A 22,256-nucleotide genomic window follows, 5' to 3' on the forward strand; every position below is an offset into this window, starting at 1 on the left:
TTTGACTGCATGTGGATTTTGCTTCTTTCTCTGTCAGACATGCATGAATACTCCTCAACATTTCATAGAGAATAAAACACTTCAATCAACTCTATATTTAAGAGTTAGTCACATTGCAAGCATTTGAAATATTGCATAGGCCTACAGTTCTAAACTGGTTAACTTGATGTTAGACTGAGGTAAAGAGTAGTAGTAGAAGTCCTACTGACCGACTTGTGCTGACCGGGACTATGAACCAGTTCATTCTGAACAGAAACTGTATTGTAACCTTTCCGGATTTGCAATCCACCCAGGAATTTGGGGTTTCTGAACCGGTTAGAACAAAAAATATAGCTCCCCAATTGGTTAATAACGTTCCTTGTAAATATAAATTGGTGGGTAGCTTTAAGACTTTTAAATTGCCGGTTGAAGCAATTAGTTTACATACTGTAGATTTGTCCCTACAGTGAACAGGACAACAGCACTGATCCACTTACCGAACAGAGGATGGAAAATCAGAGGGAGACGGAGAAGTTGTGGCAATTCATAATAATTTATAATGCAACAAAGTTTCAAAGTTTCAAAGCTTCAAAGTTTCAGAGCAGAGTCCAGGAACTCTGCACTGAAAATGACTGGCAGCCAATGAGTTAATGTCTAGATCAAACATTTTTTCAGATTGCAGTGTTTAATTTAGGATATAATCCAGATTGGGAGATTGGTTCTTCCTCGAGTGCTTTTCTTTTTCTTTCTCTCCTTATTTCTCTCTCTATATCCGTAGTTGTAATGTCTGAATTAAAGTTAATTCACTAACTGTTGGTCCATCTATTCTCTGAACACCTCAGGTTTCATCAATAATTTGTTTAAAAATATTTGAAATAAAATTCAAATATATTTTAGGAACATGCGAGTACCTCAAAAATCTAACCACAGTTCCCTTCTTCTTTACTTTTCACCACTACTTTTACTTTAATTACAAGATATGTGCATTCATGTAAACAATCTTTCAATGTAGTTTTGTTACTTTTACACGAGTAAAAGTACCTTCACTCCACTACTGACTATTTCCAAACAGAACAACCCACAAACAGCAAAACCTCATGGTAATATTTATTCTGTTTCAATTAAATGCATTACATATTCTGACCATACCTTCCAGATAAGGATTTTTTTTTCTTTTGTTAGAAAATACAAAATAAAATACAATCAGCGTAAAACAAATCTGTTACCCATAAAAGATACGATTTTTTTTTAATGGGTAAGCCTGGAAACATAAGTGGTTGTTTGGGTTGTGAAGTGGCAGGCATCTATACAAATGACTAACGTATACGTTGGTGTTAAATGTGATAGAATGACACAATTGTAGTATGACCAGACTCAGGGTTGGAGGCATCCCTTCTTCAGAAACTGAACATCACAGTTCAACTCTCACTGTTAAGTCACTTAGTTCATTTAGCAGGGGAAACAAAAAAAAATGTACACAGCAAGAAGCTAAAGCATCAGCCAAAGAAATGCTGTGCACGACTTCACGACTGCAGAGCAAGCATTTATTCTCAGGACACAACAGCAGTTGTTTTGCAAGTTAAATCCCCACAGAGCCTGAAGTAGGCAGAGAGAAGACAAAGTGCTACAGCAAAATCTAGATGCTAATCAACTTGAACTGGCTTTTCTTTTTGTAAGACTTCAAAATCGAATATGGCTCTAATAAAGGACATTAGGACAAATGAAACGCTCTTCAATGCTAACAAAATCACCACCAACAAAGGACCACCTGGTTCATGTCAAAGATATTCATTACTGTCTGAATAAGCCGAGGGTAAATTTTTTGTTTCTCCACACTCGTACATTCAATGAGACAACATGGTTTTACATTTTTAAACTTGGGTTTGTAATGTCAAAAATTCTCAGTTTAGCAGCCATATTTCAGCAAAAAAAAAAAGACAATCTTTAATCTCTGGCATGAAAAAGATGTTTCATATTACCGTAATCCAAAGATGAGTATTTGGGCAACAAAATACCATGTTTAGACTTTCATCTAAGACAATGATGGAAAACAGATGCAGGCAAAGCAATGCAATGCTGACATTTAGAGACGTTAAAAGGATGTCAAACCTGAATGTGGTAGGTGTGGTCAATATATTCACTTGTAGTATAAATGTGCACATGCGTTTCACATATCAGAGGACTGGTAGCTTCCAGTTAGACATGTAGAAATGTTAAATTACGTTCTGAACAGAAACATCTCACAGGTCCTCAGCTGCCAAACAGGACTGCATACACACCGGACACGATGACCCCATTTCAAACAGCGACTTTCACTCTTTAATGTTCACAGTGCCTCTAAAATGAACAATTTGCCCAATTTTTAAACTACTCACAATGTAGTTTCAAAACCATTAGCAGCAGCTGGAAGGACTCTGAGGAGTTTCCCCACAATTATTCAGTCTATTTTCAATCAAGGATTAATTGATGAAGTTCTTGATTCAACGTAAGTGAGCAGAGATTACTGTAAATCCATGTAGCTGTTAGCAGATAACAACAGGACTGGACAAGCCTAGTTCAACCTGGTTTTGACTGTATGGTTAAATTACATTCTGGGGAATTGATGTTATCTAGAGTTGAAATCAACAGAGCAATCTAAACATCTAACCATCTCTAAATCCTCATTTACTGCATTTCATCCGGTAATCCACTCTTCAGAGAGTACACTCCATCTTGGTCCTCCAAATCAAAAGAACACAGAGACCAACAAGATGGGGGGAAAAACATGGTCTGCAACATAGTCTGAGGAAAGGTCGTGAAAAGATTCAGATGGGTTTAGTTTCATAGTCTCTTCATTGGGTCAGCAGGTGCTGCCGAGTCAGTCCTTTACATTCCCCGCTTTGCTTTGGTGTGTTCTGGGTGGGGCCGGGGGGTGGGGGGGGCACCTGAGACTCCTCAGGACAGTTCAGACTTGCTGAGTGCGATGGCTAGCTCCAGGTCCTCTTGTTCCTGCTGGGTGAGCCTGGCAAGTCGCTCCTTTTCCTCTCGCTCGCTCTCGCGCTTTGCCCACTCTATCATGTCTTCCTCCGTTGGATACTGCTCGTTGAAAACACACACACGCACACACACACACACACACACACACACACACACACACACATACACACAGGGGAAGGAAAGAACAACATATGTGCAAAGAAACATGGGGGGTGAAAGGAGACAGAAACAAATGCATACAGTTAAGAGATTCTCAAAGATGTCTGTTTTTAACAAATAACCCTCAACAACAACACGTGATGAGACGACGGCCGTCATCATTAATCATTCAGCCATACAGGCTCCAGAAAGAGTTTGTTTTCTCTGTATGCAACAAACCTTACCAGAAAGCCTTTCTGTTATTTTATTTCTATGAATACATGTTTGAGGACAATATCGATACGTCTTCATATTAGTTTTCCTTATATAGTAACACATTTTAAATACGGGTCCCTTACATTTGTTAGTTATGACATTTTAGAATTGGAAAAAAAAATCCCTGTATCTCTAACTTTTCTGATTTGTTTTTGATTATTATCGAAATGAGGGGAAAGAAAAGTGGCAGGAATGACGTGCAACAAAGATCACTGGCTGGAATCAAACCAGGAATACTTTTGGTGAAAGGAGGACACATCTAAGACCCTCCTGTAACATCGTGAACAGTTCATCTACATTTACTAAGGCCATATACCGAAATGCAAAACAGGCTCGGGGAAAACAGGGGTACCCAGTGAGTGATGAATGCGAGTAGTGCAATATTTGTAGCATCACATCAACAATAGGTCAAGGGCGCACACTAAAACACAAAGTACATCAGGACATGCACTCTCTACCTATGCAGAGGAAAGTCGGAAGCAATGATAACATTTACTAAAAGGCGATTTCGGAGGAGAGAGGAACATGCATGATGACAATAATAATAATAATAATAATAATAATAATACAGTATTATTATTATTATTATTAACAAAACAGATTTAGAAGAGCTCGGGTATTTATTACGTAAATATTACTGTAAACAATGTCTCACAGGTAAAGTAATCTTTAACATGGATTTGATAGGATTTTGTCAAATTACTTGAACAGGACCACTTTTCGTCATCCTGTAAAATAATTTCCCCAAAATTTCTAAAGAGTGACACACTTTTTTAAAAATGTATTTTTCCTGCTTTTCACACGGTCACATTATGAAAATTTATAAAAGATCTACTCACAAAGGCAATCCTGTGTCTGGAATCATTTTAAAACCACAATGGAGAAATGACATGACTGACAAAAGTACGCCCCTTGAAAAGACGTAAAAAAGTTGTGAAAGTGTTTTTTGGGAAAAATGTGATGTGCCATATCATTCCAACTAATTTTAATTGAAGTGGTAATTTTAATTAAAGTGATCCTTTAAAGGCTCAGGCATTGGCAGTTGACGGTATCATGGATGCACATAGGAGCCAGAGATGGTGCCCTTCATTCAACTCTTTATTAAACTTATGACAACTTTATGACAGAAGTGTAAAGACACAAAGGTGATACAGGCAATCTGATTCTCCAACAGACACGGGCTGAATGAACTGACAAAAGTGGGAATGGATGGACAGACGGACAGATCACTGCATGAATGAATAAATGATGAAAGGGAAAAAAATAATGAGCGGCTTGAGGAGAGGCGTAAGCGGTGGTATGAGTGAACGAGAGCCAGCTAATCAAACACAGTTAATGCATGCAGGTCGGGATGAAACAGACATGCAACAAACTCGTGACAGGAGGGACCCCCGAGTGAACGCTATCCTTTAATGATGGTCGTCCCAAACTCACAGCCTGACTGTACATTTTGATCTCGTAGTAAAAAAGGAAGTCATGCGAGGAATTTAATATCATTAATGATTTAGTGTGTCAGTTGAGTTCGAACCTTGTTTAGACTAATTTGAAATGATTTATGTCTATTTTTCCAAAGCTGTTGGCTTGTATATTTTGAATGTTAGCTTTATAACCTTTTGCGTGTATTTTAGTGAGAAGGAAAAGCAATTTTCTTATAATAATGACAGGGTTCCCACTGTGAGAAGAAATTATTACAAGTAAAATATCCCAAAAAGGTATTTGTAGTGTAGTTTTGGTCACACACATTTTTTCCTAAGAGTTTGTAACCAACGGTTTCAACTTCAACTTTCAAGTTAGTGGAATGTAATGGTCTGAAAGTGAATCTCAAACATGACTCAGCAGGGACTGCTCTCTGCATTTTGGAATTTAAGGTCAGTACAAAAAATTTTCAACACATTTACTTCAAACTGAAATTTATCTGCATCACAATCTTGAAAGTGTTTTTAATTTTTTTGTTTTACTTTATCAAGATTTGAAATAGGCACATGTTGTGATGTCAGCCTGCTGAGGTGGGATGGCTATAAAGAGTCAAATACAAGCAGCTTTTTTCTTCTCCATTCACTGCCAACCAAAGGACAGATGTGTCTCTTCTATTTGTAACAGAACAAGTCTATTAATGAAAAGCTGCTTCGATAAACTTGATGACATATCTGTGAATTCTTTTTGAAAATAACACAATGTAACTTCAATAGCAGTACTTAAATTAAGCTCATTTCCATTGTAAATCAATAATCAATAACAAACTTTACATCGTAAGAAACTATTGCATTCACAATAAAGAGTTAAAATACACACCAGCAGCACAGTATGCAAGAAAAAGCGTTTGTTAGCTTAGCAAATGTAGCATCAGAAACCTGTGCCACAATGGGACCCTTCAAATTAGCCAGTTAGCTCGCCTCTTTTCATTGGCAGTGGATGGAGGGATTAATTAAGCTGGCCTGATTTGCATAATGATTATGATTTAATTAAATAGATAAATGTGATGATAAACAGGGAATCGAAAGGAAAACAGGAGTGACTACTGAGAGTCGGGTGAAGGTGAGGGAGAGGGGGAGGTGCTCACTTTATCAAAGCTGGCAAATCGGTCAGCTTCCCGTACGTTGTGACGAGGAGGGGAGGAGGGGGCGAAGGGGTCGGATATGGGGTCCTTGGCAGGCAGAGAGGAAGAGGAGAAGTCTGCTGAAGGCTGCTGGAGGAAGTGTCCTCGTCTTTGGAAGGAGTCAGAGGACTCTGTTCTGGAGATGGAGGATCTCTTACCTGAGAACACAGACAGACGGACGAGGAGAGGGTTAAATAAAGATGTCAGACAATAGGAGGGGCCAACATATACAAACACATGCTGTTAATACTAAATGTTAAATGACTGAAACGAACACCTATAATGTGACACTTGTCCCTCTATGGGGAAACTGAACGCTGTGAATACTGACCTGGGGGCGGAGGAGGTGGTCTAGTTGGTGTACCGGTTTTTGGGGGCAATGCTGGGGGCACATCAGATCCAGCAGACTGGTTGCCTTCCTGGAACAGGTTCTTACTGTTGACGCCAAACTGCTCAGCACCGTTTGACTGGAAACAAGATGGGTTAACGATCAAATCAAAGACGAAAACAGACGACGACACATGGAATGAGATCAGGTGACTGCTCACAACCTTTGGCGCACATTTGTGGTCAGACTGATCTTATTCTAATATTCAACATATAGATAAGACATTTCCATCCCTGGTAAAACTGAAAAATTGACAGCACATGAAAAAGGTTTGGCTGACTCTGCAGTTCTAGGAAGGCAATGACATGGGGGTTTTTTTTTCATAATTTTTTTTTAAAAAAAGTCCCTTTTTGTTATTTTACTTTTGTAACTTGAATAACTTTTCCATTTATAATAACCTTGTCATTGCTTTGTTGCGCTTATTGCTGAATTTGGTGTCCCATTCCTCCACCGAGGAGAAGAAAGTTATTTCAGTTATTTCCTCACAAAACCACAACACACTCAGACTCTTCCTGAATGTTCTGATCCAACAACTGGTGTGAGTTCACTGTGTCGAAACGACTTACTGTTCCCCTGAGTGAACAGATCATCTCTGACCTGCTTGGCGGTTTACATCACTCCACTCTAAGCTTTATGTCAGCACGTTAGGGGTGAAGCGAGGGCATGAGCACATGATTACCTTTGTTAAGGCACTGAAATCTGCAAAGCCTCCTCCAAATGACTCGGTACCAAACACAGCAGCAAAAGGATCTGAAACACACAAATAAAAGTCACTGAGCAAGTAACACTGATGACATTCAAATGGACATGGTAAATAGTGCCCGAGCTGCAATTGGGGCCTGTTCCCAGAGGGTGGTGCTCTGCTCTGTCATACCTGGATCTGAGCTGGTGTTAACTGTCGTGCCACCTGGAGCAAAAGGGTCATTTTGTGCCGCAGTGTCTTTCTAAGAATGGAAAACACATAACATGCATAACTCATCACACACAGTGACCTCTGACCTGAACATAAATGAATTGAATGGTTGTTACAAATTCGTGTCATTTTAGTATCTCTGAAACAATTACAGCTCCTTGATATAAGATGTCATGCTGCGATTAAAACTGAATTTGTTCACCACATCAACTGGTTATAGCCTGGTTATAGGTCCCACTAAATGGGAGAGCACATCATGAACAGGTTTCACTGCTGTTCTCCTCACCACGGCCAGATCAGCGCTGGGTGAAGAGCAGTGAAAGGGATCGGTTCCTTGGTCCTGAGAGCCAAATGGGTCCACCTCCCCAGAGGTGTTTATTTTGCCTCCAAATGGGTCGGATTGGGCCATGTTGTTCCCTGTAGTGATGAATGGATCCTTGGCTGCTGAAGATGAATTGTTGGGTTTGGAGGTAAAGGGATCTGGACCGGTTTCTGGTGCCGCTGCTGTCTCCTTGAGCTTCGTCACAAACAGGTCTGTATCAGGCATGCCGGTCGTGCTACCAAATGGATCAGCTGGGGCGGAGAAAGGGTCCTCTGAGGAGAAAGGGGCATTGGGAGTCTGTGTGAAGAAAGAGTCTGCTGCAAAGGGGTCAGCTCCCTTAAATGGATCTCCTCCGAATGGATCTGATGCAATAGAACAGACAAAAACAAGGTATGTGAAGTACACACCGACACAAAAAAGACATTCACCTGATGCTCATGTCATTTAAACTAGGAACTCTAAGTCCTTACCCGCTACATCTGCCTTTCCAAATGGATCGTCTCTGAATGGATCATCTATGTGTAAAGATACTAGTATCATTTCATTGTACCCGCATTTGAAAAAAGTAAATTGTAAATGTAAAAGAAAAAGAATTGAATGAAATCGAAAAACAATCTGAAAGTCAACTTTTCCCAGCCTTAAGGGAGCCTCTGCTCATGAAAATGTAATAATTTATTCATTGTTAACCAAACTGTTGGTGGGGACTCACGATCAGTAAAGGGGTCCGAATGGAATAAGTCCATCTCAGGCAGTGAGCGAGGGCCGACTTGAGGAGGTAGTGAGGAGGTGGTGCCTTCTGGCGTCTCTGCTGGCTGCTGCTTGTTCTCTGGCGATGCCACCTGTTGAACAGCAACAAGACTCTGTTGACAAACCTGAACAGTACTGTACGCTATGTGAACTCTGTCATGTCATTGTGTCCCCCCACCCACTGTGTTTTGTGTGTTTGTATTTCGCATAGTTAAATTTAATGTTACGAATGTACAGTTTGAGACACCACCTGCCGGAAACAAATTCCTTGTCTGTTTTTTTAACACACGATGGCAATTAAAGCTGATTCTTCACATACTTTGATTACTGTAATTAGATACTGCAAATTCGATATAGGCCTGTTAGCACATGATCCGATCTGCAAAGATAAATTGAATCCTCAAAGGATGATAAACTAACTCCCAAGATAAATAAATGTCGACGTCAGTCACCTTTGCTGAGATTTCTTTTGGGGATTCTTCTGCATCATCTGTGACTTCAGACGAGATGTCTGGTGTGGGGCTTCTGTGTTCCTGGTGACAAGAGAGAACAACCCAGCAGTTAACACACTCACAGAGCTACACTGTGATATTTACATCTGTTGAAGAGCTCATGTTTTTGCCCCTAATTGTTTAATTGCTTATTTGTTAGTAGGATTCCTTAAGTTATCAGATGTTAGGTATGATCCAATAATACATTAGTTTCTGGTAATGATCCAGATTTCTTTACAATTGCAGGATCGGGTCAATTACAAACTTCTGTTTCATGCTTTTATCATGCCAGCAATGCCTTGACAGAAAGTGACATTGAGATCTACCGCACATCCAAGTCTGATCTGGATCTAGTTTTCACATTCTGACTCTCATGATTCAGGATGCTAAAATTTAAAGACTTCACTGAAAATTCACAATTGTGATACACATGAACAAGTTACCATAAACTATGTCAAATACACATACTGAACATTTTTGTAGATGAACACATAGCTAACACTGGGAGCCAGTTTTTATGCTTCTAAGCCTGTGGCAAAGATCCCAAAACGTGATCAACAATATATGAATCATTCTCAATAAATAGCACCTTCTTTAAGCAGATTGGCTTGAACAAATTTTCTATCGGTGAAATAAAGCGTATGCCCTGTTTCGTCTCTAACCGTCAAAGAACTTTCAAGACCATGAAAAGCAGAATTGAAATTGAAATCAGATTTGTTAAAATCCATTAGTTCTCCCACCCTGATCTGAGTGCTGCCCATTTACGTAATAGTTTACATTTGGTGTCTTATTTTGCTCAACATGAAACATGAAATGTGATCATATAAAACACCAATGAAGTCAGAATTTACATGATTAGTGGGTGCTTAAAAGTCAGTGATGTGCAGTTGAAGTAGGATGTGTTGTAGCCTTTATATACAGTAGTTACTTACTTCTATTTCTAAAAAGGGTTTATATACAAAAGAAATGCTGATTACCTTTGCAATGTTCTCCTGTGTCTTGGGGAGAGTTGTCACACTATTGTACATCTCAGAGGAGGCAAGACTAGTATAAAGATCATCAAGGGCATCTGGTTTCAGATTTTCCTCTTCTGAAGTCTCGTCTCCCTTCTCCTCTTCCTTTTGCCTCTCACTCACTCCTTCTTTCTCTTTTTGCTCTGAATGTTCTTTCTGCTCATTGCAGACTGCAGGTGATTCTTCTTCCTTCAGCTCTTTAGGCTGGTCCTCGTGGAAGAGGTCCTGCTGGAACAGGTCTGCAGTGAAGCCTGTTGATCCATTGACCAGGACAGGGGAGCTATCCTCCAGGGCTCTCTTCCAGCTGAGCTGGGCAGTTACTGACCTCTCCTCTTCCTTTAGGTTCTTCAGTTTCTGCTGAACCTAAACGATTAAGGGAATTATGGTGTTAAGAACAAAAATAAAAACAGCAATAATAATTCAGTAAGGAGAGGCCGATTTTTTAAACGCAGACCTGTGCAACTTGTGTAAAAGAGTCACGGACAGACTCTTGGAGAGGAGTAAGCTGCTCCTGTGCAGCTTGGACCTTCTCATGCAGAATCCTGCTCTCCTCCTGCAGAGCAAGCAGCTCCTCTCGTGCCTGGACCAGCTCCTCCTCATACTGACATATCCTCTGCTCCTGCTCCTCATGCTCCACCTGCAGTGATGAAATCTGCAATGAAGATAACTATTATTAATTAGCTGGTACTAATCAGAAGGATGGAACCATCTGAGTGGAATGAGTTTTATTAATTTTTTAATATAACACTCGTATTCATTGGGAGAGGTCGACGAGTTGTGGCCTTTTCATGGACATTCTGCCACACCTACCAGCTGGGTCTCCTGGCTTGTCTGCTGGCGAATATGAGTCAGCTGCTCCTCCAGAGAGCCTTTCTGTTGGTCCAGCTCCTCTAAGGCCTGTTGGACTTTCTGACGCTGAGACTGAAGCCTCTGCAGCTCCTCATTTTCTTTTGCCACCTCATCCTGCAAGTCCTGCAAGTCAAAAAAGGAACAGGGAGACATAAACGTGACTTCAAGTTCTTTTACCAGTAATATCCTAAACCAGGGGTGTCAAACTCATTTTGGTCTGGGGACAGCATACAGCTTAAATTGATTTCAAGGGAGTCATACTAAGAAAAATTACAGAGAAGTAACAATAAATCCACTAATTTCCTTGTATTACTGCAAGGGAAGAAGAAGTAAATTATAAATCTGGGGCTGGACTGGACCCCTGGAAGGCAGAGGAGGTGTTACTGTCTTGTGTAAGCAGAGACAACATAAAATCATGACCACCACATAATGTGATACTGAAGAATGCACTGTAGAAAACACATTGCTGAATCAATAGCCAAAAGGAACTTGAGGCTACCTGACACCACAGGAAAGAATTTCAGTTATATCAGTGAGGTTCTGTTGTACCCAACTTTACCTGTAATCAGACTGATTTCCAAAAGTGAAGCAGACTAGCCTTTTAACCATGAACTCCAAAAATAGAGAGCCCATTTCTCATCCTCAGAGCAGTCGGAAACGCCTACATAAGGACAGCCTCTCCCCCTCCGAGAGGCATTAACTACGTTTCCGAGACACAGAGACTGCTTGTCAAATGAATTATTGATTTCTTCCTCTTTTATTCCAAATAAAACTAAACCGCTGCCGTAGCACCTTTGACTTTCACGGCCTGATTTCACAGCCCCATAAATCCCTCATTCTCCTTGTATCCACCAGATACAGACTGAAAAACAAACAGACACAGCGACAGCTTACCTGCACTTCACTGCTCCGTTGTCTGATGGCCTCCTCCTTCTCCTTGATCTCCTCTTCCACTGTACCCTTCTCCCTGGGAGCCCAGCAAAAGAGACAAGAGTATTGAGCCACCGACGGAAAAAAGGGGAGACCTGGTACTCCAAAACCAGCCAGCTCTACTGAGCTTACTTCATCCTGTCCCTGAACCACCATGATGTCCTGAAATTAAAAGCTCCACAGTACAGACACCTGAAATTATAGCAGGTGTGTGTGTGTGTGTGTGTGTGTGTGTGTGTGTGTGTGTGTGTGTGTGTGTGTGTGTGTGTGTGTGTGTGTGTGTGTGTGTGTGTGTGTGTGTGTATTGCCTGATAAGAAGAGAGATTGATGGCGTGTTAGATTTCAGGGCTGCAGATGCACAGCACTATAAGAGCGCAGGGAGTGTGGGAGAAGTGAGTGTGCCTGCTGAGGAAATGTGTGGGAGATGAGGAGCGAGGAGCAGATGGGACGCCTCGTGGACGGAGGAAAGAAGGAGGAGGAGGGACGAGTGATGATGAGCCAACCTACAACATCTATCATTTGTATCATCTGTATATTCACCGTTCATCCACTCTTCTTCACCCTTTCATCCACCCAGCAAAAGAGGAAATGGAATGGGGTGGAACAAGTACGACAGATGTAGAAAGATTGCTTTCACTAAAATTCAGAAAGGTAAAGCAGATCCTTATCTAAAGCCCCACCTTTCTATTATATTCAACTATGCTGTCTTGAATATATGAAAGTACTGTATTTAAAAATAGTCAGGATCATGACTAACCCATTACACCAAACTAATGATCATAGCTTTGACATATTGTAGGTTGAGACACCGTCATTGACCGAAAACAATAAAAGCTGTTTTGTTTTTCAAAAGGATATTGTTAAGGAATATTAATGATCCAATGGTTTTCTCACATAAATTAATATTTATGTACTAAATGGGATTAAAAAATTACACTAATTGTTTCAGCTAAGAAGACAGCATTGAACAAGCAGTGTAACGCCATAAGAGTCACAATGCAAAAGTTGCCAACGACAGCACTGGTCTTTACGATCTAGTTGAAGATAAAATAAAAATAACAGCAGCTATTTTTATGTTTTCTCTCCTGTCACATCAAAATACCCAACTGCCTTGGTACCGGCAAATCTTATACCAGCAAGCATTCAAATCCAGAGTACTCCTCTCAGTCTCTTCTTACCCATCATCATCCTCACCGTCCTCCCAAGTTTGGACAGAAGCTTGCCACATTCTGAAGCAATCACATATATGCATCATCTTTTCAGGCTCAATGTGCCGTCTGTGTGAAGTTCTGCACTCTGCCACTTTCTCTCCATCTGTCCTACATCAAACAGATGTCCTCTAACATGTACATCTGTGTGTTTGTTTTCAAACTTAGAGGTGGAACAGGAATGGATCTTTCTCACTTCTCCTTCTAAAATTTCCTGACAAAATGAAACTTCAATTATTTTAAATCCATAACAACTGATTGAATCAAATTTGAAAGTAAAAAAATACTTCATAAAATATTTAGATTGTAATGCTGTGTTTATTTCATGTGTATGAAAAAAAAGGATGTCCCATTTATCTGCAGATGTGATGTGATGACTGATAGAACTGACCTGTGTTGTAAAATAACATTTTAGTTTTTAGATTTTTAAGAAAATTGTAGATCAGAGCTGTCAAACACAAATTGTAGAAAAAGCATTTTATGGGTATGGAGGAGAAATAAATAAGATAAATAAAAAATTCTCGTTTATAATACATAATCTGTCAATCGCTCTTCCTTTTCTTTGCCAACAACAGTCCACTCAGCTTTACAGATATCTGCTGTTTTGCATCCTGCGGCAAAACTCTTGTATTTCCAATGACTCTACAGTCATGACTGTTCAAAAATGTTTGAGAGAGCGAGACAATCTTGTATCAGTGGTTCCCAATAGAGGTTTATATGTGCAACCCTGCCCGTCCCCTCACTTTGAGGCAAAGCCTGCCACCTGATGGTCACTACAGTACAAAGCCATAAAAACACTTCTCAGACATGTCGCTTGCTTCTACAATTGAATGCATCTGATTTAGTTTCAACAAATATGAAACGAAACATACCTTTGCAGCTCAAAAATCTCATTACTGAGGGAATCCAGTTCCTTGATGGCAGAGAAGTCAGCTGCCAGGTTAGCATTGTTCTGCAGAGAGCAGGCAACAGAAGATTATTAAACTTAAAGCTGGTGCTATAACACCACAACAATGATGAAATGTCTTATGACACTCAAGGAATTTTAAAAAATGCACTACTATTTTAAAATGAACAATTTGCTCTGATAAGTTGTGTCATTAAAATAACGGTGTGTACTTTGTTCCATATTAGCTTTTAATGATAACCCTAATTTAATTAGTATAACAAATGCATGGGTAATATGAACGACTACAGTGTATAACACTTTACTATAGACAAGGTTTCCCCATTCAGCACAGGTATAAAACTTGAACCTATGTAAAATACGTTTACATCCAGTTTGAAAATGTAGAAATCGTTTCCTCATCTTGATGCATTTTTTTAAAGGCCTTAAGTGTAAGTTCATAACAATAGTCATTATATAAAACTAGAAGAAACTGTAGGATGACGACAATACTAAATACTGGATACTTAAGATACATTACAGTCTAATAGGAAAAAACACTACGGCAGCAAAAACAAAGCAGAAACAGCTAACCTGATGGAAATTACAAAAATACACACTATGGCTGGGACAAAAGATAAGTGGCCCTAGTATAATGACACTAGTAGGATAAGGAAGGATAAGGAAGTCTAGAAGGAAGTCACTCAGGGTTCTTTTGGTTCATATCTATGTGGTGTGATCAATGCATCTCAAAATACTTTGAACAGCGACCAGTGCTCTTGTCAGCTTACCTCTAAATGAGTGTTTAGACAGCTAACGAAGATGAAGAGGACATTCAATAATTTAAAATATAATTTGCGTTTAGTCACAGAAAGAGAAAATCTGGAGGAAAACCAGGTGAAAAGGTGACAGAGAGGCTTGTTAAAAGTTATGAGATGCCTGTAAATCTGTAAACTATCAACACTCACTCTGGATTGTCCTGCTGCGCACATGAAGTACATGAAATATTAAATGTACAAAATGTAGACCGACTGAAACAAGAACCAATATTTTATCAAAAAATTAAATTTATAGTTGATATTAATTTAATATTCAGGAACCAAACCCTAATGGCAGAAAACATTTATAAATGTCGCCAGATGTCTTTCAGTAAGTAAAAATAAAAGTAAAAATAAAAAGTCAGGGATTGATGACATTTAAACCTCTCCTACATAGAGATTTTAACTACTGTATATTTGGTTTTATTGTGCTTATTACCTCAGTGTTTATGTCCTTCCAAGTCTAATTTTAAGATGTCTTGTCTGCCTTTATTTCTTTTTATTAAACCCTTTATTAAATTGCCAAGAAATGCTTCATAGAAATAAATATTATAAAATGCATGAGTTAAACAGAGAACAAATAAAGGGACTCAAACGTCCCTAATGATTTCTTTTATTGTTTTCAGACGGAACGGCTTGGAGAGACTCACTTGTTTCATGTTTTGCCGGTCAGATGGAGGGATCATCTCTGGGGAGAGATTCTGTGGAGGGTCTAGGCCTTTTGTCAGCTTCTGATTGATCAGATGAAGCGCAAGGGCAAACTGCTCTCTGGTCAGTTTCCCGATGTCTCCAACGTCACAAAGCTCCCTAAGAACACCAACAAACACGTTACGTAAGAGAGTAAAGATTTGTGCTTTAGGCAATAGATGTTTCTGATGGCATGACTGTTCAGTTTGTTCAGTAGTGAAATGCAGAACAGTCACAACAGAACAGAGTGTAGTTCTCTTGTTGTCAGATGTATTATTGTCCAAAAATATCACTTTGAACTGAGATATTACAGCTTCAAGGACACATTTCAGTGAAAACATGTTCTCCTGTTTCATCCCTGTCATCAACATTGTTTTTTATGATCAAAACTGATCATTTTGAACAAGACAGCATGCTGTCCCCGCTTACCAGATTCGTGCAAGTGTGGCAGAGGGCAGCCCGGTCTTCAGGAAGATATCCCTGACTTCAGGTCCAGACACAAGGCCGTCCATGTCGCCGTCCGTCTTGCTGAACAGCTCATCGTACTTTGCTTTGTCTGCTGGTGACACCACCCACTGCAAGAGAACAAAACGGTCTGAACAGGTTGTTTCCCAACAGAATTGAAGAAAATGTACGCTGATGACACACCCCTAAGTCGAAATCAGACTTTACTTACCTTCACAAAACTCGTCTTTTTCTTTTGGAATACGCACTGAACTACCCAGTTAGAAATCATTTTCAATCTTTGTTTTCACAGCTAAACAACAGTGAATCAGTGGCAGTGCATCCACCAGAGAGAGAGGATGTGGTACTCACAGGGGCAGCTGCTGGCGTTGGGGCAGGAGCTGGGGCGGGTTTCGCAGGGTGGGGCATGGTCTTAGAGCCAGCATGGGAGGAGCGAGCCTCTTTGGCAGAGGGGGGTGAAGGTAACAGGGGCATCACGGGAGGCGCAGTCGGTTTTTTCCTCTTGGAGGGGGGAACAAGGGGAGGCGGTAGGGACATGGGAACAGGCTCCCCCTCCAGGGCTCTGTACACCAGATACATGGCCTGGGAAAACGAAAATCAATGACAAAAGCCAATTACCAGTGAACATCCTCTGGTCATCCAGTTTTCCTCCACATGACTGGACATCTTTCCATTCAGAACTAGAGACATTATTTTCACAACCTGTAATAATTTCCAAGAGTATACAGTAATATATATGCATTAACATACAAAGTAAAAGTAAAAGCCTTTTACTGCTGAAGACTAAAAACTAAACTAAACTAAAAATTATTCAGATGACAACTATGGAAAAACACCTTTTTGAAAACAAGATCTCAGACACTTTGAAGCGGTAACATATTGAGGGAAACGTACCGAGTTTGAGTTGAGTGTCAGATGCAGCAGTTCAAAAATAGATGTTGAAACTAAAGTCAGAATGTAGTCTGTGTGGCTTCTTTGTATCGGTGAAAAAAAAGAGTTTCTTACCACAGAAAATTCATCTCTATCCAACATGCCATCTCTGTCGAGGTCACTGAGCTCCCACACCTTCAACACACAGATAATATGGTGACCCACTCATAATTAGAAAACTCATTTGGTTTTCTGCCCAAGTGATACTGTGATAATTTCACATCCTTTTAAAACCCTTTCGTCTCTGTGGTTTTATTTGCTGTCAACCAGATTACACAGAACCTATTTCCATGGGTTTGGGGCCAAAGCAGATTAAATGTACTGTGAAATTTAAGATGCTTCTAGTATTTTAGCGAATTTCTCAGAGATAAATTATTTCAATATTTCCTCGGGATTTGTATATAGAGTTTGTGAAATTTGTTGGCAACCAAATACCTACATACAGATACAAATACCCTGATCCAACACTGTTAAATGTCTGTGAGAAATCCAGTCCATTAAAACTTAATTTAACAGCATCCTATTACAGACATTACATAAGACAACCATTGTGTTTGATACAATCCCATGAAACAGTCCACATATTATTTGTGTTTTCTATTCTTATAATGGTTTAATGAGCTCTGTGGGCTTTGAAAGCCAGTTGCTCAGATTCAAAATTATTTCATGTAAAAGCTTCCCGTCTGGAGATCATACCCTGCCCAGGATATCCACTGGCAATTTGGAGTTAAGCAGGACAGGCTTGACCTTTTCTCCTGTAAGAATTCCTCCGACTGGACCCAGACTGTCAAAGATGGAGTCAAACTTCATCTTTTCCTCTGGCTGAGGAAAAACAAAACAGATTTGCAATGATTAGAAGTTTCTATTAAAAAATAAATAAAGCAAAGAATAGCAGGGAATATCAACCGTCAAAGCATATCATTGTAAACATTTGTCCTGCCTGTCGAATAGGTTTTGCTAAAGCAGACAGTGGCTGGGACAGTAGTAGCTTCCACAAAGACCGGGCTTGGGGACTGGGGGGTGGCTGGTTCAAATCCAGTGTGGACCCTAGTATGGAGTGTGAACTGGTAGCTGAAGAGGTGTCAGTTCACCTCCTGAACACTGCTAAGGTGTCCTTGAGCAAGGCACACTGCCAGGAAACTATCACGTGGCTGCCTGACACTATCCTATTTGTTGTATGTCTAAAGGCACTTTTTGTGTGTGTGTGCGTGTCTGTGTGTGTGTGTGTGTATGTGTGTGTGTGTGTGTGTGTGTGTGTGTGTGTCAGATCTGAAAGGTTCAGACTCTCAGATGGACTTTTGATATCCTGTTAATTTCTTTACTCCCTTTTTTTACATATTAAGACAAAAGATAAACTTGCCTCACCTTAACAACCCAAGGAATCTCAGCAGCCACTCCTCCTGCCAACAGCGGACTGCTTGTATCATGCTTAAGTTAAAAAAAAAGTGCTATATTAGTTTCCTCTGAAAATGTACTGCTAAAGTCTGAAGGCATATCATAAAATAAACCATGTTTAAATTCTACATATGTTACATGAGTCCATCATGTCTCCAGCAAAGTGAGAATATGGAGCATATCTAAGGGTGGAAATAAATTACAAACAGGACCTGAACCAGACTTACAAATTTGGGGACGGGAACAGCCACATTAAGGCTCTTGATCGCCACCTCCAGGCCATTTTGTGCACAGGCCACCAACCGCAATGCTACAAAAAATTGCTGGGGGAAAAATAATTAGCTTGTGATTCAAATCTTTAGAATTTATGCACTTGATGAACATAAAACATGAAGTGCCTCAGCTGTGCGTTCGTACCTGTTTGTTAAGAGAACCTTTCCGTTCAGAGTCTGCTAAATCCCAGATCTACAGACAGACACAGTTTACACATTAATCAACATGAAGAACAGTGTCAACAGAGACTTGATGCTCCAGCACTCCTTCGACTCTTTGCTTACCTTCCCAAGGACCAAGTCAGCGAGGCCTGACCTCTTCAGGAACAGAGCTGCATCAGCCGCTGCCACCCGCCCACTGCTATTCGGATCGACCTTCACACAACCACCAAACACAGAGAGCACACAGTCACTAGAGCTTCAACCATCTCAGAGGCACCAATAAAACGGCTGCATGTTAGCAAAAAATTTCAATAGTATCAAACAGCAATAGAAAAGATGTGGCAGTATTCTCAGTGGTGACAAGAATCAAATGAAAAGCAAATGAAAACTGTGACAGTTGCTCTGTGGGATAGTTGAAGCTCTGAGTCATTTAAATCAATACGATTGTAGAGTAAAGCTATTTCCTCAACAGTTCTGGCCATGAAACTGAATTGGTTAGGCGTCGTTCATAAAGCTCAGTGCGCTCCCCTGACATGCTGGCCAAAGGGAAACATTACTGATCCATAGGTACGTCTTTACTGCACACAGAGGACTGACAGAAGAGTAGACAGCACAGATCACTAATATTACTGCTGGAAAGCTAGCAGACAGATTAAAGGGAGCTGACTCCTCAATGTAAGAATCATTCACATCTTTGTTTTGCACTTCAGATACAGAGCAGTTTAGATAATAGCTGTGTGCTCAGAAGTTAATTATACAGCACACACATTGTGACAAAAGCGAACAACACACTGTTAAAGAAAACCCCTATGCTTAAATATAAAAAACAAAACAAAAACAAAAGGAGCTGCTTTACAGAAGATGTATTTGCATACCTGCCGATAGTACTTGTCATAGATGGGGTTTCCACTGGAGAGCTGTTAATGAAGGGAAAGTGAGATCGTTTACCAAATTAACTGACTCAATCAAGACAACTATAAACTTTACTTCATTTATTATCTTTACAAACTAAAACCTTTTTGTCAGCTCATGAGCTTTATACATGTAACTGACCAAATTCTCATAAATTTAAAATAGTCTGCTAATAACAATCAACTCTTCAGATAAAGCTTAAGTGATGAACAAGCCTTTGCTGGCTCCTGTAAGAATGTCATCCACTGATCCTGTCAAAAAAGAACTGATATAGTATTACAGATGGGGGGAGCAGAGAAACACAAGAAAATGCCCAGAGAGCAAATTTTCACTAAAGTCACTAAAATATGAATCATAAAATACTTTCCAAGTTATGTCAAAACTAAATCCTGTTCACTAAACTCATGCACTTAGTGAAATTCACATCAAAAAAGTTAAACGCTTTTGTCAACCACTCAAAACGTTACCCTGTGTAGGTTCTCAGTTATCCAGAAATTTATAGCTGGTATAAAAAAAAATTAGCAACTCAAAAGCAAATACATTACACTGTGATTTCATACAATGACAAACTTGTAGAACTGCAACACTAGGATAACGGGTGAATCAACTGGGGAGTGGCTGCTCAGCCAGCAGATAAAGCTGGCAAAAATGTTCCCCTACAGAGATAACAGATATGTAACATGAATTTAGGGGGTAAAAGAACAGCAGGACTTGACTGGAGATCTGTTAAAACATCCGTCTGCTGACAGAAAGACTGACTGGCACAAAATTGATCAGGCACAGAAGACATTCAGCAAGAAAAACAGTCATCAATCAGAATCTGTCAGATTTGTCAACTACTAATTTATAGGAAGATACTGTTCATACACACACACACACACACACACACACACACACACACACACACACACACACACACACACACACACTTTTCTCTGGAAATGCAACTTAGTTCTGTGACACACAACAGCGTGCCTGGAACTGTTGATGGCCGTAACACAATGTGGTCATTGTACTGCTAACTCTTTATTAGAGCACTGAAAAAAGCAGTCTTCAATCATTGCCTCTGCAGCCTCCTCACACACCCCGGTCAGGAGCTCCATCAGCCCACAGCCACAAATCCTTCATGTCACCAACACACACACACACACACACACACACTTGATGGAGGACATCAACGTGCTGAAGTGGACAGTCTCCTTCACACAGACCAATACATAAAGCCTCACAACAAATGGAGCTTAAGACAGGTTATGAACTCATCTGCAGCAGAGGACTCCTGGTTGTTGTTGTTGTTGTTGTTGTTGTTGCTCCCAGTGAGAGACCATCATCCAGCTCTTTGCTTCCACCAGTGCAGACAAACACCAGAGTGGAGCTAGCAGCAGGTTGACATTTGGTGACAGCAGTCAGCAGATTAGTGGCTGCTCGATCTCACTTCCTCTTACTTGTTGCAAAACTACTGACAACAGCCTTTTATGTTGTCCTTTTAGTGTCTTCCGTTACGGACACAGAAGCTAACAGGCTAACATTTAACGTTGTCCACTTCAGAAAGGTCACGGTCACTCTGAGAAGCGGGTGCTCTACCAGTAATAGCTGGCGGGTTACTGACTGACCACATAGCCGGCAGCGAGTCAACATTTTTGGGGGCTAAAACGAAACGATAAATGTTCTTATCTTGGCGGAAAACCAGAAGCGGCTCCACTAGTGAGCAAAGAAATGACAGTAGAGCAACAACAGAGCCACGCATGAGTGTTACCATCTCTTTTGCCAGGACCAATTAGCCTGCAGCAAAATGAGAAACAACAAACCGTACACACACACACACACACACACACACACACACACACACACACACACCCTACCGATGAGAAGCTAGCTTACGTGACACGGCTGGTCTTGGGTTTGACCAGGCGGCTCTAAAACAGGCTAACAACACACAGAAACTAGCTGTTAGCTAGCATGCTAGCTAGCTAACTACGCCCTTACGCAGTCCCCACAGAGACCAGGCAGAAACTTTTCCCAGTCACAGCCGGACGAAACTTCCTCCAAGAGACACCAGGCTACGGCTAAGTTCGCCTTTCTGCCCGCCCGGTTTCACTAACACTGTACAAATGTCCCCAAGCATAGCAGACAGAGGCCATGTAGCGTTTGGTGTCGTTTGTTTTGAGTTGTAAGACAGTGTTACCTGAGCCAGAGACAGTGTGGCAGCCATAGTGTTTCTGTTTCCCACTGCTTTCATGCTGCGCTGCTGCCAGACACCCGGAGGCCGCGGCAAAACCTGGAGCTGGAGTCCGAGTCAGGGATCCGGTCGGGCGGACTCACGACAAAACGACAGGCGCCGGAAAGGAAATGAAATAAAATAAAATAAATTTAAAAATAAAAATAAAATGACATGTGTGGTATTTTATTTTACGGGCATACAATGACATTACTTAATAATAGAGAATTAAAAATCGAGCATTTGAATGGCTTTAATGACTTGAGTCAATAGTTGAAATAAAGTGGGCGTGCACACACACACACACACACACACACACGCACAATTTTACAACTGTATTAATAGCACTCAGTACTCCTCATTGGGGACTTCTAGTGCGCCCCTGAGATGATTTGTTCATTTTCCTACAGTAGAATTGGTTGAACAGACTTGTGTCTGCTGTTGTCTTATCTCACGAACAAGTGAAGAAATATTTCCAAAGTGTTTCATACCTCTTTTTTTTTTAAAAAAGTATTTAAATATATATATATTTAGGAGACACCTGAAAATTAAGGAAGCTGGTGTTGGGTTTGGGAAGGAGGCAGGTAAATCAGAGGCTATTTCTGCAGGGCTTTGTCTGAACCGAACAGGAGTTTTCTACTTTAATTATAGGTGGAAAAGGTGCTGCTAGAAGCCCTTATTTATC

The 22,256-nt window shown here is 40.4% G+C and overlaps 1 protein-coding gene across 3 annotated transcripts; it reads right to left on the reverse strand.

Annotated features, from left to right (window-relative positions):
• Positions 1–1,073: 1,073 nt before the first annotated feature.
• eps15 (epidermal growth factor receptor pathway substrate 15) lies at positions 1,074–21,653 on the reverse strand. 3 transcript variants are annotated; one of them, XM_068319007.1, is made up of 25 exons: positions 21,539–21,653; positions 19,317–19,358; positions 18,565–18,654; positions 18,425–18,472; positions 18,235–18,330; positions 17,978–18,040; positions 17,309–17,434; positions 16,688–16,747; positions 16,034–16,264; positions 15,647–15,792; positions 15,181–15,337; positions 13,699–13,778; positions 11,583–11,655; positions 10,650–10,811; positions 10,294–10,476; positions 9,804–10,202; positions 8,788–8,868; positions 8,298–8,427; positions 8,059–8,103; positions 7,553–7,950; positions 7,228–7,297; positions 7,033–7,103; positions 6,297–6,432; positions 5,930–6,123; positions 1,074–3,054 (listed from the first exon to the last, which is right to left on the reverse strand). In XM_068319007.1, exons 1-25 carry the CDS (start codon positions 21,590–21,592, stop codon positions 2,914–2,916), a joined length of 3,276 nt encoding a protein of 1,091 aa, XP_068175108.1. In that variant the 5' UTR covers positions 21,593–21,653; the 3' UTR covers positions 1,074–2,913. The 3 variants fall into 3 exon arrangements, with proteins under 3 accessions (XP_068175108.1, XP_068175107.1, XP_068175110.1); XM_068319006.1 differs by having other exon boundaries at positions 10,294–10,491; XM_068319009.1 differs by lacking the exon at positions 1,074–3,054 and having other exon boundaries at positions 4,189–6,123; positions 10,294–10,491.
• Positions 21,654–22,256: the final 603 nt, after the last annotated feature.

The sequence above is a fragment of the Antennarius striatus genome, chromosome 7 (genome assembly GCF_040054535.1).
Source record: "Antennarius striatus isolate MH-2024 chromosome 7, ASM4005453v1, whole genome shotgun sequence".
NCBI classification, from domain to species: domain Eukaryota; kingdom Metazoa; phylum Chordata; class Actinopteri; order Lophiiformes; family Antennariidae; genus Antennarius; species Antennarius striatus.

Bases quoted from the DNA above. Each gene is read 5' to 3' on its own strand.
- eps15 (XM_068319006.1), bottom strand. From the start codon at position 21,592: ATGAAAGCAGTGGGAAACAGAAACACTATGGCTGCCACACTGTCTCTG. The intron at 18,041-18,234 runs GTAAGTCTGGTT...TTTTAACTTAAG, and splicing joins CTGTTCCCGTCCCCAAATTT to CATGATACAAGCAGTCCGCT. The intron at 15,338-15,646 runs GTAAGCGGGGAC...TGGTGTTCTTAG, and splicing joins GCCACACTTGCACGAATCTG to GGAGCTTTGTGACGTTGGAG.